The 18,150-nt window shown below is 36.6% G+C and overlaps 1 protein-coding gene across 8 annotated transcripts in view; it reads left to right on the forward strand.

Annotated features, from left to right (window-relative positions):
• Positions 1-18,150, forward strand: part of PATJ (PATJ crumbs cell polarity complex component) — a 392,045-nt gene that overhangs the window by 48,932 nt on the left and 324,963 nt on the right. For all 8 annotated transcript variants that reach the window (XM_057500268.1, XM_036911254.2, XM_057500269.1 and 5 more), the window contains exons 12-14: positions 552-695; positions 10,002-10,078; positions 12,089-12,145. In XM_057500268.1, the coding sequence (XP_057356251.1) occupies positions 552-695; positions 10,002-10,078; positions 12,089-12,145 (278 nt within the window). The remainder of the gene's footprint in view (positions 1-551; positions 696-10,001; positions 10,079-12,088; positions 12,146-18,150) is intronic.

The raw sequence follows: 18,150 nt of genomic DNA on the forward strand, positions 1-18,150 counted from the left end.
ATTGAGAGCTTTGGGTATCCTATTACTTTACCTAAGTTCATTTTCGGTAAGAAAGTACTTTTGCACCCAGGGGAATTCTCTTTCTAATTCCCTTCCAATTCATAAGGTTACCTATGTAGAGGTGTTTGCTAGACATGGTAATAATGTCACGCAAGAACCTAGGTGAGCCCAGAGCAATGGGACCAACTTATTCTGCATATCTAGCTCCCTATCCACCAAGGCAGCAAAAACATAAGACCCTAGTGGTCTTTTTCTTGTCCAAGGCATCTACTCCAGCTTTGCCATCAACTTTACCTTGCTTTTCTCTTCCCATCGCCTAGTTCCTTATTCTTTTCGATATGACCAGCAAGCTTATTATTTTTTTTCAGCAAGTTTATTCTTTAAGGAATTGAGTGTTTATCACACATGGCATTTTACATAAAAGTATTATATATGTAGGTTACTTGAGATATTTATAATGGGATTGTGAAATGAGAGAATAGGAATGGAATAAGCTCACTTAAATATGGTCTTCAGCTGCTAGTGATTCAAGTTAGCAATTCTTATTTTAGGAACTGTAGAACCACTGAACACACCAGCCCTCTTCCTAACTGGAGCAGTGGAAACGGAAACTAATTTGGATGGCGAAGATGAGGAAACTGAAGAAAGAATGGATAATTTAAAAAATGGCAACATACAAGCATTAGAAAAATTGGGTAGGCATAAAGTATTCAATTCAAAGCAGTCGAAGTAATTGGACTTTCTCATTTGTTAACTATTTTCTCTATAGCTAATTTTAGAGGTATTTTAGAGATGTAAAATAGGATATTCTTAACATCAACATGGAAACTCTTATGGGAGTTGGGGTCCAAGCTTATTGTAGCTTAATCTTCAATTAATTTTGAATGCGTTTTTATTAGTATGTGATGACTTTTAAAAAATCTTGTCAACATTTTTAGGTAGTGTATACTTCAGTTTGTATATTATTGCTATAGCTATAGATATATAGGTATCTGTATATATAACATTGTTTCCTTTTCACCAAAAAAAATGAATAGTGTATATACATTTTTATATATTTCATCAAATTACCAGGTTGCTATGTATTTATCCTGCAATTTTCTTTTTAGTTGATGTGCAGGTTTGTACTTCTACTTTGTACTTTGATACTTTGGCTACTATAGTTGACTATTCTGCAAGCATACTGAGTAACAATCTCACATAATTCTCTGTACAGGGGTGCTCAAGAAAGACTTACTAGCTGAATGATATGAGATACTTAACAAAATTCATGTTCCAGGGAAGTTTGGCTTTTGGCTTTGATTTTCTTGTCTTAGGAAAGAATGGCCTGAGGGAAGGAGTAGCTCCTCCTTCAGGTTAAAAAATGTCCTATGATTTGGAAATTTACCTTGTTCTTTTTGACCCAACTAGGTTGCAGGTTAATCTTTGCTATTTAAATTCAAGTGAACTCAGATAGATTTTCAGTGAACTATCAGTGAAAATCAAATACATACTAAAGTTAGAAATATTTTGTCTGCCCTTTTTGGATCGACCTCAGTACATTTTTTTTCTTCATGAGTATGTATCATTTCAACTTGAGAATAAGACCAAAATTTAACTACTATGAAATTAGCTGTAGTCTTTTGCTGTAGGGATAGAAAAATTTTACCCTTCTTCCCTTTTATGTTTTTTGGCTGGCCTAATAATTAAACTGATAAAAGACAGATTAACAGGGAAAAACAAATTTTGTTCATATGGGAGCCCATAAAAATATGAGATTCAAGGGCAAGCCTGACAGTTGAGGCTTATATGCCATCCTGAGCTAAGGAATGGGATAGGGGCCTGGGGCTTCAAAGAGCCCAGGAGAGGGTGATTCACAGGCAGTAAGTACTATGGGTGTTTGGTAATTAGAGATTTGCTCTGACCTGCAGGTAGGTCTTTCAGATAAAAAAAGCTATCTCTGGTAATATCTCTATTTCTGATGCATGCCCCCTGTCTAAATTCTTTCAGGTAGTGAAGGGAAAAGTAAAAGTTTTTCCTGCACCTGCTGGGTCTTGATTGCCTGCAGCTCAAAATAATGCACATGCCAAAGCGGCATTTTGGGGGAGGCATGTTCTGTTCCCCTTCATCACCATTGGAATACTTATTTCAAATCATCGTGCTATTCCCTTTTTCTTTTTATTTAATAATTTTGTTTACCCCAGGACTTATTAAAAATAAAATTAACCTCTTTCCTCTGGTACCTATGCCTTTGCTGTTTTTTTTTTAAAGTATCATTGATATACAATCTTATGAAGGTTTCACACGAACAACAATGTGTTTTGAACATTAACTAATATTATCAAGTCCTCACCCCTCCCAACCCCCGCCATTGCAGTCACTGTCCATCAGCGTAGTAAGATACTATAGAGTCGTTACTTGTCTTCTCCATGCTGTGCTGCCTTCCCTGTGACATACCTATATTGTGAGTGCTGATTATAGTGCCCCTTAATCCTCTTCTCCCTCCCTCCCAACCCCATCCTTTTGGTAACCGCTAGTCCCTTCTTGGAGTCTGTGAGTCTGCAGCTGTTTTGTTCCTTCAGTTTTGCTTTGTTGTTATACTCCACAAATGAGTGAAATCATTTGGTACTTGTCTTTCTCCACCTGGCTTATTTCACTGAGCATAATACCCTCTAGCTTGATCTATTTTGTTGCAAATGGTAGGATTTATTTACTTTTTATGGCTGAATAATATTATATTGTGTCTATATAACACCTCTTCTTTATCTATTCATCTACTGATGGACACTTAAGCTGCTTCCATACCTTGGCTATTGTTAATAGTGCTGCAATAAACATAGGGGTGCATATGTCCTGAACCTGGAATCTTATTTTCTTCAGGTAAATTCCTAGGAGTGGCATTACTGGGTCAAATGGTTTTTCTATTTTTAGCTTTTTGAGGAACCTCCATATTGCTTTCCACAATGGTTCAGCTAATTTACATTACCACCAACAGTATAGGAGGGTTCCCCTTTCTCTGCATCCTAGCCAGCATTTGTTGTTCCTTGTCTTTTCAATGTTGGCTATCCTACCTAGTATGAGGTGATATCTCATTGTGGTTTTAATTTGTATTTCCCTGATAGTTAGCGATGTGGAACATATTTTCATGTGCCCGTTGGCCATCTGAATTTCTTCTTTGGAGAAGTGTCTGTTAAGATTCTCCATCCATTTTTTAATAGGGTTATTTAGTTTTTGGGTGTTGAGCCATGTGAGTTCTTTATACATTTTGGATGTTAACCCCTTGTTGAATATGTCATTTACTAATATATTCTCCCATACTGTAAGATGCCTTTTTGTTCTACTGATGGTGTCCTTTGTACAGAAGATTTTTAGTTTGATGTAGTCCATTTGTTCATTTTTGCTTTTGTTTCCCTTGCCCAAAGAGATGTGTTCAGGAAAATATTGCTCATGTTTCTATTCAAGAGATTTTTGCCTATGTTTTCTTCTAAGAGTTTTATGGTTCATGACTTACATTCAGGTCTTTGATCTGCTTCAAGTTTACTTTTACGTATGGAGTTAGATGATAATCCAGTTTTATTCTCTTACATGTAGCTGTCTAGTTTTGCCAACACCAGTTGTTAAAGAGGGTGTCATTTCCCCATTGTATATATCCATGGCTCCTTTGTTGTATATTAATTGGCTGTATATGTTTGGGTTTATATCAGGGCTCTCTGTTCTGTGCCATTGATCTATGAGTCTCTTCTTGTGCCTGTACCAAATTGTTTTGATTACTGTGGCTTTGTAGTGGAGCTTGAAGTTAGGGAGCATAATCCCACCAGCTTTGCTCTTCCTTCTCAGGATTGTTTTGGCTATTTGGGGACTTTTGTGGTTCCATTTGAATTTTAGAGCTATTTTTTTCTAGTTCACTGAAAAATGCTGTTGATATTTTGATAGGGATTTCATTGAACCTGTAGATTGCTTTAGGCAGGATGGCCATTTTGACAGTATTAATTCTTCCTATCCATGAGCAGGGGGTGTATTTCCATTTATTTGTGTCTTCTTTAATTTTTCTTCTGAGTGTCTTGTAGTTTTCAGGGTATAGGCCTTTCACCTCCTTGGTTAGGTTTATTCCTAGGTATTTCATTCTTTTTGATGCAGTTGTGAATGGATTTGTTTTTCTGATTTCTCTTTCTTCTAGTTCATCATTAGTATGTAGGCATGTAACAGATTTGTATATTAATTTTGTATCTTTCAACTTTGCTGAATTCAGTTATTCTAGTAGTTTTGGGGTAGATTCTTAAGGCCTTTTTATGTACAATATCACGTCATGCTGCAAACAGTGACAGTTTAACTTCTTCCTTACCAACCTGGATGCCTTTTATTTCTTTGTGTTGTCTGATTGCCGAGGCTAGGACCTCCAGTACTATGTTGAATAAAAGTGGTGATAATGAGCATCCTTGTCTTGTTCCTGATCTCAGAGGAAAAGCTTTTAACTTTTCACTGTTAAGTGTGATGTTGACTGTGGATTTGTCATATATGGTGTTTATTGTGTTGAGGTACTTACCCTCTACGCCCCTTTTGTTGAGAGTTTTTATCATGAATGTATGTTAAATTTTGTCAAATGCTTTTTTAGCATCTATTGAGATGATCATGTGATTTTTGTCCTTTTTGTTGATATGGTGTATGATGTGGATGGATTTTTGAATGTTGTAGCATCCTTGCATCCCTGGAATAAATTCCACTTGATCATGATGGATGATCTATTTGATGTATTTTTGAATTTTGTTTTCTAATACTTTGTTGAGGATTTTTGCATCTATGTTCTTCAGGGATATTGGTCTGTAATTTACTTTTTTTGTGGTGTCTTTGCCTGGTTTTGGCATTAGAATGATTCTTGCCTCATAGAATGAGTTTGGAAGTATTCCCTCTTCTACTTTTTGGAAAACATTAAGGAGGAAGGGTATCCGCTCTTCTTTAAATGTTTGATAAAATTCAGTCATGAAGTCATCTGGTTCAGGGGTTTTGTTCTTAAGTTCTTTTTTGATTACCAATTCAGTTTCATTGCTGGTAATTGGTCTGTTTAGATTTTCTGTTTCTTCCTTGGTCAGCCTTGGAAGGTTGTATTTTTCTAGAAAGTTGTCCATTTCTTCTATTTGTTGGCATATAATTTTTCATAGAATTCTCTCATAATTCTTTGTATTTCTGTGGTGTCTGTGGTGATTTTTCCTTTCTCATTTCTGATTTTGTTTATGTGTGTACACTTTTTTTTTTTGATAACTCTGGCTAGAGTTGATCTATTCTGTTACTTTCTCAAAGATCCAGCTCCTGGTTTCATTGTTCTCTCTACTGTTTTATTCTTGATTTTATTTATTTCTGCTCTGATCTTTATTATGTCCCTCCTTCTTCTGACTCTTGGCCTCATTTTTGTTTTTCTTTTTCTCGTTACATAAACTGTGAGTTTAGACTGTTCACTTGGGATTGTTCTTCTTTCTTGAGATAAGCCTGTATTGTATATACTTTCTGCTTATAACTGCCTTTGCTTCATCCCACAGGTTTTGGGCTGTTGAGTTTTTGTTTTCATTTGTCTCCATATATTGCTTGATCTCTGTTTTTATTTGGTCATTGATCCATTGATTATTTAGGAGCATGCTGTTAAGCCTCCTTGTGTTTATGGGCTTTTTTGTTTTCTTTGCATAGTTTATTTCTAATTTCATAGCTTCGTGTCCTGAGATGCTAGTTGGCACAATTTCAATCTTTTTGAATTTACTGAGGCTTTTTTGTTGCCTAGTATGTGATCTATTCTGGAAAATGTTCCATGTACACTTGAGAAGAATGTGTATACTGCTGTTTTTGGGTGCAGTGTTCTGTAGATGTCTTTTAGATCCATCTGTTCTAATGCATTGTTCAGTGTCTCTGTCTCCTTATTTTCTGTGTGGTTGATGTGTCTTTTGGAGTGAGTGGTGTGTTGAAGTTTCCAAAAATAAATGTATTGCATTCTGTTTCCCCCTCTAATTCTGTTAGTATTTGTTTCACATATTTAGGTGCTCCTATATTGGGTGGATAGATAATTATAATGGTTATATCCTCTTGTTGGACTGACCTCTTTATCGTTATGTAATGTCCTTCTTTTCTGTTTTTACTTTCTTTGTTTTGAAGTCTATTTTGTCTAAGTACTGCTACTCCTGCTTTTTTCTCCCTATTATTTACATGAAATATCTTTTTCCATCCCTTTTTAGTCTGTGTGGGTTTGAAGTGAGTCTCATTGGCAGCCTGTTGATGGGTCTTATGTTTTTTATCTATTCTGTAACTCTATGCCTTTTGATTGGTGCATTCAGTCCATTCACATTTAGGGTGATTATCAGTAGATATGTACTTACTGCCATTGCAGGCTTTAGATTCGTGGTTACCGAAGTTTCAAGGGCAGCTTCCTTACTATCTAAGAGTCTGTCTTAACTCACTTGTACTATTTCAAACATAATCAAAAGGTTCTTTTTTCTCTCCTCTTTTTCTTCATCCTCCTCCACTCTTCATATATTAGTTGTCTTATTGTGTACTCTTTGTGTATTCCTTGACTAACTTTGTGGGTAGTTGATTTAATTTTGTATTTGCTTAGTAATTAATTGATCCACTTCCTTTACTGTGGTTTTGTTTTTTCTGGTGACAACTATATAGCCTTAAGAGCACTTCCATCTAGAGGAGTCCCTTTAAGATACACTATTGAGATCGTTTGTGGGTGGTGAATTGTCTCAACTTTTGCTTATCTGGAAATTGTTTAATTTCTGCTTCAAATTTAAATAAAAATCTTACCAGATAGAGTATTCTTGGTTGGAGGCCTTTCTGTTTCATTGCATTAAATATATCATGCCACTCCATTCTGGCCTGTGAGGTTTCTGCTGAGAAATCTGCTGATATCCTGATGGGGTTTCCTTTATAAGTGATTTTCATTTTCTCTCTCTGGCTGCTCCTTGTCCTTGATCTTTGCCATTTTAATTATTATATGTATTAGTGTTGTCTTCCTAGGGTTCCTTGTATTGGGAGATCTCTGCCCTTCCATGGCCTGAGAGACTCTTTCCTTGCCCAGATTGGGGAAGTTTTCGGTAGTTAGATCCTCAAAGAGACTTTCTATCTCTCTTTCTCTCTCTTCTTTTTCTGGTACCCTTATAATGTGAATATTGTTCCATTTGGATTGGTCACACAGCTCTCTTATTATTCTTTCATTCCTAGAGATCCTTTTTTCTCTGTGCCTCAGCTTTGTTTTCCTGTTCTCTAATTTCTTTTTCATTTACTTTCTCCTCTACCTCATCTAATCTTTTAAATCCCTCCATTTTATGTTTCATTTCAGATAGTGTATTTTTCAAAGTTTCTATCTCTTTGTTGAAGTCCACCCTGAGATCTTGAATATTTTTCTGTAGCTCCGTGATCTTGTTTATGAGTTTTATTTTGAAATCTGTATCAAGAAGATCAGTGATTTCTGTTTCAGTGAGCCCTCTTTCTGGCATTTTACTTGTAGTTTTGTTTGGACCAATTCCTTTGCTGTTTGATTTTTTTAATGTTTCCTATGGAAAAATAATTTTGTATAGGTGGCGCTGTCTCATGCCCAGAAGTTCCACTCTGGAACTGCCAACCACCTGCAGCATTGGCAGAGGTCACTGACGAATGGAACTGTTGCCTGCCAGGAGGAAAGACCTCGTTGGAATGGCTTCCTGTCTCCTCGGCTGTAGTGCCTGCCTCCACTGCCAGTTCCAGGGGGCCAAGCATGCTGGGTGGAGTCTTTGTGCTATGTCCCTGTAGCTGCTATAGGCAGGGCCATCCTCTGGCTGGCATGGCGTGATGGCAGGGCCAGAAGGTGAGGGGGCCTGTCACCACCAGGAGGAAGGAGTGGCAGGGTGCATACCACAGTGGGGGTGCCTCAGGGCTGTGCTGCCAGCCAGGGGTTTGAGCGTCTGAAGCCCCTGAGAGTTCCCAACCTGCTGAGCTGAGTGTGCCAGGATGATTTTGCCCATCTGCCCTTTCTTCTGAGCAGTGAGCTCTGTGTAGTCTTTGCACCTTTAGTGCCCCTCTCATGGCTGGGGAGTCTTTCAAACTGCCTTCCTATCTTTTTTCCCATGTGGGCTGGTTGTGCATACCTGTTCTCCACAAGTGGCTGGAATCTCAGTCTCTCTGAATATTCTACCTGTCTTTGCTTTCCAACCCCACTGATTTCCAGAGCACCGTGTAATGTGGGTTCGTGTTCCCAGAGGAGATCTCCAGGGCTGGGTATTCAGCAGTCCTGGGCTTCTACTCCCTCCCTACTCTGTTTCTCTTCCTCCTGCCTGTGGGCTGGAGCCGGTTGGGGGAAGGCTTGGGTCCTGCCAGATCACAGCTTTGCTACTTTATCCTTTTCTGTGAGGTCTGCTCTTTTTCTCCAGATGCAGGCAGTCTGTTCTTTAGTCTTTGGGTCACTTTTTCAGGATTACTTGTATTTGCTCTATTTTTGTGTTTTTTATGTGATTTTAGGACGAGGTTTGTGCCTCCCTTCTTATGCCACCATCTTTATTCCAAATCCCCTATAATGCTGTGCTTTAAAACTCATTACTTACCATCTATGCTTTCATTGTATGAGTGAAAGGTAAAAATATAGTAAAAAGAATTGTAGGTAAACTATCATTTTATACATGTGTATGGTGTATCATCTTTAATGACATCATATTTTTTAAGCTTACAATTCAACCAACACATTGCAAATTGTGTTCAAATTAGCTTACCAGATAAGAAGGTGCTATCTGGAGAAAATGTAATAGGCAAGTTGATAGAACTCTTTAAGTTCTTGTGGAAATGTTAACAGGAATAGGCACAAAGATGCCGAGTCCACACAAATGATTTTCTTATTTCTAGTAGGATCTTTGGTTAGTTATTCCTTAAATGTAATCTAGCATGTAAGTTAATATCATTATTTCATGGATATTCTTTTGTAAATCTAGTAATTTAAATTCTTTAGTATTCATTAGTCTTAGTCTCTGATTTCTGAAGTTAGCCTGTTTTACTTAATGAATGATTTATGTTATATAATAAGCATTATATGCATCCAAGATGAGCTGTCTGTGCTGAAGACTGAAAGAGCTGATACAGCAAGTTACATTTGATTTGAGACAGATGGTTATGTCCGTTGTGATATGTTCTGTGACTTGTCCAATCTTGTGACAAAATTGAGTTTTTCTTTAACTTAAAAAAAGGTGGAGTCTTGTTTATTTTCTGCTATTGCTATGCATGTAAGTTGAAATTATAGTTTTAGTACTTTGACTTTTGCCTTTTAGGCATTATTCAGACTACAGGCTATGCACTAAGCTTCTAGCTAAGATCATATGGAGGACAGGCAGTACTTTTAATATCTGTTTTAGTCATTGTTATCTTCCATATGCAATAAAAGCAATATTACACTCATGTAAGAAAATCATAAAAATATGATAACCAAGTAACCATGAAAGACCAAAGTTTCTATTATATTAAAGCTCATGCATCTCACTGGTGGAATTAAATCACATAAGCCTTTACCTCTGCCCAAGGGAAAAATTTAACAGGATTGTATTGATATGCCTAGTTGATGGTAAAGGTATCTTGATAAGTTTTTATTTTTCCTGTGTGTGAGTGAAAGGTACTACTTTGAAGTGATTAACATTTAAATTAAATCCTTGTTTGTCTTAATATGTTATAAAACAAAGCTAGGTGCGTTTTACTTGTAATCTATAGGATGTTTATGTATGAACTATATATAATTCAAATTTCATTTATAACTCACCATTTCCTCTTCCCTTTAAAATATTCCTTGAGAACAACATCCCCTTCATAATTTGGTCATAGCTGTCTTTACATTTTGCTTTAGCCTTGCAAGTTACCTCTGATTTACTTTACCTCATAGAGCTAAGTTAATGCATTTTCCTTTTTATTCATTTCCCTTTTACTTACTGAAACTGCACTATTATTGAAGAATTTAGTAGTTCAGTATTCAAGATTTTAGCAGTGTATGGCTCACAGTAGCTTCAACATTTTTTTTTTTTTTAATCCAGAAGGTGTCCTGTTCTCTCAAGAAAATGAGCTGAAATCCAGATGGGAAAACCTATTGGGCCCTGACTATGAAGTAATGGTATGTTAAAATGTTCTAATAGAAAACACTAATGTTTCATGTCACTTCAAACTCTTAACACTACAACTTAAAGAAATCTAAGACTAGCCAGTCTGCCTATATTTTTCCCTCCTGCCTTTCTTCCCTATTGGATCAATCAGTTGGTTTTCTCCCTCCCTGCCTTCCTCTTTCTCTTTCTCTCTTCCATTCCTTCTTTCTTTTTTTAACATTTTAAGCTGCAGGAACAGTTTAGGACTGCACACAAGTTTCAGTTATGTTTAGCAGACATTCAGTTCATTTTGAAAACATTTGAAAATCTTAGGAGAGAGTAGGCTTGCCTTTAAATTTATAACCTGTATCAGTTGCTTAAAATTGCTGGCATTTTTATGATTGCTTTTATGATCTGTTGTTTTATTGTTCAGTGTAAGGGCTATGGATATTAGTCCTATGTTTCACAGAGAATTTTACAGTTTTATGACCAAAGTGAAAGAATGATTATCAAATGTACTTGGGAGAACAGGAAGTCATTTAGGTTAGGTATTAGTTTATAGTGCCAGTGGTCCACTAGACTTCCTTTCACCTGTTATTAGATTCATTGAGTAAGGGATTGATTACATTTCCCCATATGAATCTGCATGAAAGCAGAAAGCTGTGCTTAGAAAAGCCTCTACAGCGTTCACTAAATGCATTAGTAATAAAATATTCTGTTAAATTTCTATTGTCATTCACATTTTCTTACATATGTTTATCATTAGTACTTGGCTGGTTGGAGATTTCTTTCTCTTTTTGGTTCAGCTTGTATAGCCACTATCTATTGTCAGAAAATTTCCAATGTCATTAAGATGAGTTAAAACACATACTTGTTAACTTTGTACTCACTGTCAGTCTTCATGAACTACAGCTTCTTTACTTCAGAAATTTTGAATGCTTTTTGACATTAGGCTATCAGCTAGCAAATGATCTTTTTCACTATCCTGAGTGGTTTGATAGTCAAAATAATTTGGTGTACCATTATTTATAAATGGCCATTTTTGTGATGGGCTCTTTTTTGCTAAAATTTCTTCCTCGTAACTACCTTTCCAAGTTTATTTATCAGATGGTGAGGTTATAACAGAAGGGCTACAAAGGAGACAGAATTTGCAGTTGGAAATTTAAAGTTACAGCTTCTTCATTGAGTTGTTGCCTGTTCAGAGGGATGAGGAGCAGAAAAGAGATATCTGGCAAGATGAATGAATGCATGCCTTCATGCATGTACTCTGATGTTTATTTTCTTTTAGGGTCTATTTATCTGACATCTAGTACTTTTAGAAACTTTAATCGGATCATTGTTTAACTTATCCCCTCCCTCCCGATGCACTCACTATATATCATAACAACTTAAGATGCAAATCATCAATAAAATTTTGCTTGCAAGGAATTCACTTCTGTGGATGTCCATCACAGAAGCTTAGAACAATAGTTTTAGGCCAAGATTAAAAGCTTTCAGTAGTCCATGAGATGCCCACCAGTCCAGGTCTTTCTATTTGTGCTGTTGCCAGGTGCTTGTCCTAGGGAAGTGGTTGATGTTGCTGTGGAAAGTCCGATGCTTCAGTTTTTCCAAACTAGGCTGACTTTACTGACTTTGCAAACTTTGTTTTAAGCTCTGAACCTAAAAGTAAAAATGACTATAGTCTTGGTCTTGTCAAAAGAGTACAATTTGTATGGATTCAGTATAATGGAAGACTATATTAAAATTGTAGGGTCATGGATTAAAAAATATAGTATATGTATTTGTCTAACACCTTGTTCAACTTTTGAATATATTTGGAGGAAAGATTGCTGTGAAAAACATTAACAAAAAGCAAACATTCTCTGATAATTTTACATTATGTGTTATACTTAGGGATTTTAGAAGTAGAGAAAAGAGATTAGACTGCAGGTGAAATGGAGTTATCAGTACATAGAATTTATAGACTTTTTTCAGAAAACCTAAGAAGAAATAAAGCTATACTTTTACAAATAATTGGGAATATTTTTTTCTTGTAAATTTAGGTCGCTACTTTGGACACACAGATCGCAGATGATGCTGAATTACAGAAATATTCAAAGGTAAGTGTTTTTATAAAGAACATTACCAGTTTTTCATTGTTTAAAGAACTTCCTCTAAGTTCTTGTCAAAGAAATGAAATTCATGCTGACCTGAAATTTCCAGAAGTAAGTCTTGGATGTTTTCTGGCAATTCAGTAGGTTTGCACTGTTAGGAAAGGTGATGGTTAGATAATCCCAGGAAGAGGATAGGGTTCCTTGTTCCACTTCCAGAAGCCAGAACCCAGGTTTAACTGCTTTGCCCACCTTCCAAGTAGCATGCAGAGTAATGTTATATACAGTGTGCTCACTTTTCAGATAGTATAAGGAGGCCTTTAAAAATGTTTTCCTAAAAATTAAGACCACAAATATAGACAAAAAATGTTCTTCAGGTCCCTGATGTTTAAGGACATAAAAATTGTTTATAGGCAGTGTTTTTTCTTGAACTTAAAAAAATTTGTAGTGAGAACTTTATTTCTAATGGCAAAATGCCAGAAGGTAAGTTTTACAGTTTCTTCCAACATTTTTAGTGTTCTCTCACTGCACATTAATTTTATAATTCCAAAGCAGTGTATTTGACGTTCTAGGTGGCTTTCTCAACAAATGATGAGAAAGGGAAGGTTTTCTTGAGGGTATAATTTCAGAAGTTAACACTGTCATCCTACATGGGTATATGAGCTGAACCCAGCTTAAACTCTGCTGTCACATGCAGCCTTCGAAATGAGTTTTCCGGGTCCCATGTGGGTTTCACAAGAAATTATCTCTAGATAGTTCCACCATTTCCTTCTTTGAATATTTGTCATGAGTATTTTTCTTCCATAATTTTATATTACATGTGCTGTTACTTTATAGGTTTGGATTTTTAAGAGTGACACTATATTTCTTTACTTCTAAGATAACCTGCAATTTGAGTCCTTCCCTTGCTGTGCCTGTGTGGGCCAACTGACCAAGCTTTCCTCAGATGTGCAATATAAAAGCAACATGGACAACTTATAGTTAATTTTAAATTATTTTCAAAGTCATCTTTACATTAGAGTAGTCACTAATGACTAATGCCCTCCAAATGTCTTGAGAGGGATTTAATTCAAAGTGAAAGTAGGAAATTAAATATCTTACCAAACATCAATTGTTATTAATTGCTACGGTATAGTTACTGATTACATGGAGTCTGGAGCCATGTTGCCCGAGTTCAAATTTTGTTTTATCTTGTTCACTAGCTTGGGAAATTGTCTAAACTCTATGTCTCAGTTACCTAGAAAAAGGAGATATTAATAGATTAATATCTATCTGGTGGGAAGTATAGGAACTAAATATAATGTGCCAAGAATACTTGCAAGCACATAGTAGGATGTTGTTATTATTTTTATTATTATTCATAAGGATCAGTGATACTTTTCCCTAAAATTATTTACACCAAACTCTTAGATATTGGATATTTTCTATTTAACTGTCTTCCAGTTTACTAAATTTCCTCCACCTAATCTGCTCTAAAGTCCATCCATTGAGTCCTTAATTTTAGTTGTTATATTTTTCTATTCTGGAATTTGTTTTATTCATTTTTAGATTATAATTCTTTGGTGGAATTCTCAATTAAAAAAATATTTCCCATCTTTCCATTTCTTGAATATATTATCATAGCTTATAAGAACTTTAAATAATTAATTCTAGAATCAGGATCAAACTGGGATATGTTTCTGTTGTTTGATGTTTTCTCTTGTTATGGTGATTTGGTTCTCTCTTTCAACATCCTATAATTTGATTGAATATCCAGTATTATGTATGACAACTACAAAAGGCTTCAGGTGATATTATGAGCTATTATGAGAGTCTGTCCAGAAGACTCACTCTTCTAATAAGCAGATTGTGTGGGGGGTGACAGGCAGGAGTGAGGGATAGGTGTGGGCATGGGTAATCATCTCTGAGACAAGGCAGAGGTACAGTTCTGATAAGGTTCAGACTCTGTCTGGTTTGCCTTTGCTCCTAAGATATAGCCTTCCAGAAATTCCCCATGATCTGGGGTGTTTACCAGTCGCCTCTCTCTGGTAGAACTTGAACTCCACTTCTATCTCCTCAGTACTTTGGGGCTGTGAAATCTTTGCTTTGCTCTTCAGAGGTTTCCTGATTAGCTTGTAGCTTCCTTGCACATAAAGCTTTAACACTCAAGAGATGTCTTTGGGAGAAACACTCCTTAGCTCAGACTTAGTTCATCATCAGTTCAGCTTTAGTTATCTGTCCTTCTACATTTGAAGCCATAAGACCCTGTATCATCATATTCTATAATAAGTAAAAAAAAGATAATACCACACTTTGTGTACGTCTTAATGTCACTGTCCTTTTTTAGGCAGAAGATGCTCTCTCTCAACCTTTATTCCCTAGTTGCTTGCCACCAGTCTTAATAATTTTATTTTCTTTCTTGATCAATTTCTATGCAATGTATATATTTGTACTCAGCAACTCTGGTATAAAGGTGTAGAAAGGCTTTGAGTCAAACAGACTTCTAGAATCACCTCTTAGAAACTCACCAGTACATTCAGCTGTGCATTCATTCATTCATTAAATATTTATTATTATCTATTCTGTGCCAGGTCCTCTTCTAGGTGCTGGGGTTTCAGAAAAGAACAAAGCAGAAGAAAATCCCTGCCTTGTAGAAGTTACATTTTAGTTGGGGAGATAGAAAATAAGTAAGTTAAGTAACCTAGATAGTATGGATGATACGTGCATGCAGAATATTAAGGCAGGGAAGATGGATAAGGAATTTAGAACAGTGTAGGTTTGCAGTTGTAGATATCTTGACTAGGGAAGGCTTCATTAAGAAAGAGACATTTGAGGAAACACTTTAGGAGGTGAAATAAGCAATCTAATTCTTCTACAGAATATGAATAATACCTGTGTTGTAGAAGATTAAATAAAATGTATTTAATATGTGTCTTACTTCATATAGCTCAGAGCCAACACCTAAGAAATGTTCAGTAAGTGGTGGTTTTGTGTCCTCATTGTATGTTTCTAGTACCTTTAGTCTCTGACCTATTGAGGCTCCTTTAAAAAAAAATAAGCTATTTAAAAATATTTAATTATTTAATTGAAATTTTGTTTTGGCAAGGTTTTTTACTTTTTAAATTTTTTGCACTGTAAGAGTCACTCGTTATTGCACTATTTTCTTATATTTAGTTATTACTTGTATATGTTAACATATTTGTAGCTAGTATATGTATCCTTCTGTGTAATATATGTATGAGAGAAAGAAGGAATGTATACTTTTTCCACAAACATTATCATACATGTTTGCTTATTTTGTACATAGATTTCTTAATTTAAAATGTCCATAGGTTATTTATTTTAGTGAGCCAAAATTTTTAAAAATCCCTTTATAATTGAGAGTTTAGTTATTAACTCTGTAGCTTCTCATTTTTCCCTATAACATGTAAGGGACTTTAGCCTATCAAAGCCATTTATAAATGAGGTTATTGAAGTTTGCATAGGTTGAATGACTCACCTCAAATTACATAGCCACTCCATAGTAGCAGAGACCGGTTGCAGGTTAGAATGCCTTCATTCATTCCTGAAATATTTACTGAGCTCCTGTTGTAGATCAGACACTGCCACCAACTGTTGGAAACAAAACAGAAAAGGTCCTTGCTCTCATAAAGCTTAGCTTCTGGGCTTGGGTAGAGGCATGATGAACAAGTAAAAAATAACTTGGTAAGATAGTTGTAGGTCGTAAGAACTCATGCAAAGGAGCACACAGGATGATGATGAGAGCATAACTGGGAAGGCCACTTTAGAGACAGAGACAGTGACAGCTCAAGTCCTTCTCAGCTCAGTTTTGAAGTTAAAAACCTGGGGAGGTAAGGAACAGGTGAGTGGTAGGTACAGCAGTCCTGTGGGGGGGGGGGGAGGTCCAGTGTGAGGGAGGAATGGAAGTTGTTTTGTTTCCAAATGTCTGGGTCAAACTTTATGCAGACTAGGATGTTGTTAAATGAGCTGGTGAGGAAAACCAGGGGCTACAGGACTTTGAATCCACGGTGATAAGCCTGGTTTTATTCTCAGTGCCCGGTAGCACCATGGAAGGTTTTAAGTGGGGCAGTGTCAAGATCTGAGGTCAAGGATGTAGGTTTTTCCTCTTTCCCATCAGCCTTATGATTAGGACAGTCATGTTTCATGGATATAGCTGGTGATTCTAGGACCTAGCTGTCTTTAGGTGGTCACTTGGTTTACCACCCTGTAGCCACCATTCTTGAAGGGATGCATTTTCATATATTACAGGCCAGTGTTAATAGATACTGTTTTCTTTTGAGTGGATGGAGTTGTGCAGAAAGAGGGAGGTGAAAGCAAATTACACTGGCTCAAGCATTAGCTGCACTGCTTCTAGGAAGCCATTAATCATGACACAACAAGAGTTTTCCCGCATCTGGACAGACTTGCATGTCTAGAAATGGCTTTCTTGGCAAGTGTTTACTATAAAGATAATCACAGCACTGTGAGGGAGAAGCAGTAAGCTCATTCCAGTGACCTTTCTGCTGGCTGTCAATTGTAATATGAAGTGAACATTAGTAATGTCCCCAACATGGGAAACAAAAATACTAGGTTCTGTTCTCTGGTTTTGACAAGACAGACTAACACATTTGGCTTTATTTCCTTTCTAAATTATTTGTAGGCATTGGGTTGTACTGGGCCAGTGCAGTAGGTGTACCACTCGGTTACCAGGGTCGGTTCTTTGCTTTTACATGCATTTCCTCCTGTATTTCTCACAGTTACCCTGTTGGCTAGCAGCTCTTTCCTCCTTCCATTTTTAATATGTGGAGACTGTCAGGCAGCTAATGTGACTTGCCCAAGATCAGATGCAGCTAGTAAGTGGCAAAATAAGAAATAAATCAAGGATTAGGAGCCTGTGGCATTCATTTTTCTTTTGAACTGATAATATTTGGACAAGACATAGTATTAAGAAGTTACAGAAGTATGTGCTGCAAAAAATGTTTGCCTTCCATCCCAGCCCCCTTGTTTTTTTTCCCAGAGGTAACAACTGATAAAGGTTCTTAAGTGTGTGAATTGTGCTTTGTGGTCTCTTTCTGAGTGGAGAACACAAGATACAGAATCCAGTAGCTGTAGTAGCAGAGGACCTCTAGTAGGGCAGGTGGCTTAATCAGGTACATCAGAGGAGCTTTTTCAAATACACATACCTGTTTTTTTCCTCCCAACCAATATTCTGATTCTGTAGGTTTGGGGTGAGGTCCCTAAGGGAAATTGTGATCCTTTCCTTGCCATACTCCATTGAGAATTACTGTTCAGATAATGCTAACATGCCTTATATGTATGAAAGAAGGTAGATGTTACTTCTTCAGAACGGATGAAGGAGGTTTATTGGGAGGATGGCATTTGATCTATTCTCTGAAGAATGGGTTTGGATAAATAACAGTGGATATTCTGGGTTGAGGAAATACCAAGAGCAAAGGTAGAGTCATAAGAGCAGAATGTTAAATCAGGTGTCAGAAGTTCAGATATCATTCGGGCCAGGCAGGTACCATCAGTGATAAATGACAACTGATGCTTGACTCTGGCAACAGGAGAGAACCTGCAGTATATTTCTGTACAACAGAGTACATAGAGTGTATTTTCAGACTATTCAGAATTATAGATGGGTGAAAAAACTAGTATAAATCAAGCTCTAATTGATTGATTGTCTCGCACAACCTCTGAGTGAACACTCCTAGCTTTGGAGGCCATTATGCTGTGTTTCACCATTAGTTTAAAAGTTGTAGCCACATCCTTGGAAAGTTTGTTTTGTATTTATGGTAAACTTAGTAACTCCACCCAATCTTTAAAGATAAATGGCTATTTAACATCTTTATTTTGTGTGTGTGTGTGTGTGTGTGTGTGTGTGTGTATTACAGGAACCAATTTTGGGGTTCTTTCTGTTCTGTTTTGAGTTCCTCTTTCTTAGAAGCACATACCCCCATCCCACTGATATCTATTCCTCTCCAGAAGTTTTCTTTCCTCCCTAGAGTAACATCATTTATATTCCCACTTGAGCA

Source organism: Manis pentadactyla, chromosome 4 (assembly GCF_030020395.1).
Source record: "Manis pentadactyla isolate mManPen7 chromosome 4, mManPen7.hap1, whole genome shotgun sequence".
Lineage (NCBI taxonomy): Eukaryota > Metazoa > Chordata > Mammalia > Pholidota > Manidae > Manis > Manis pentadactyla.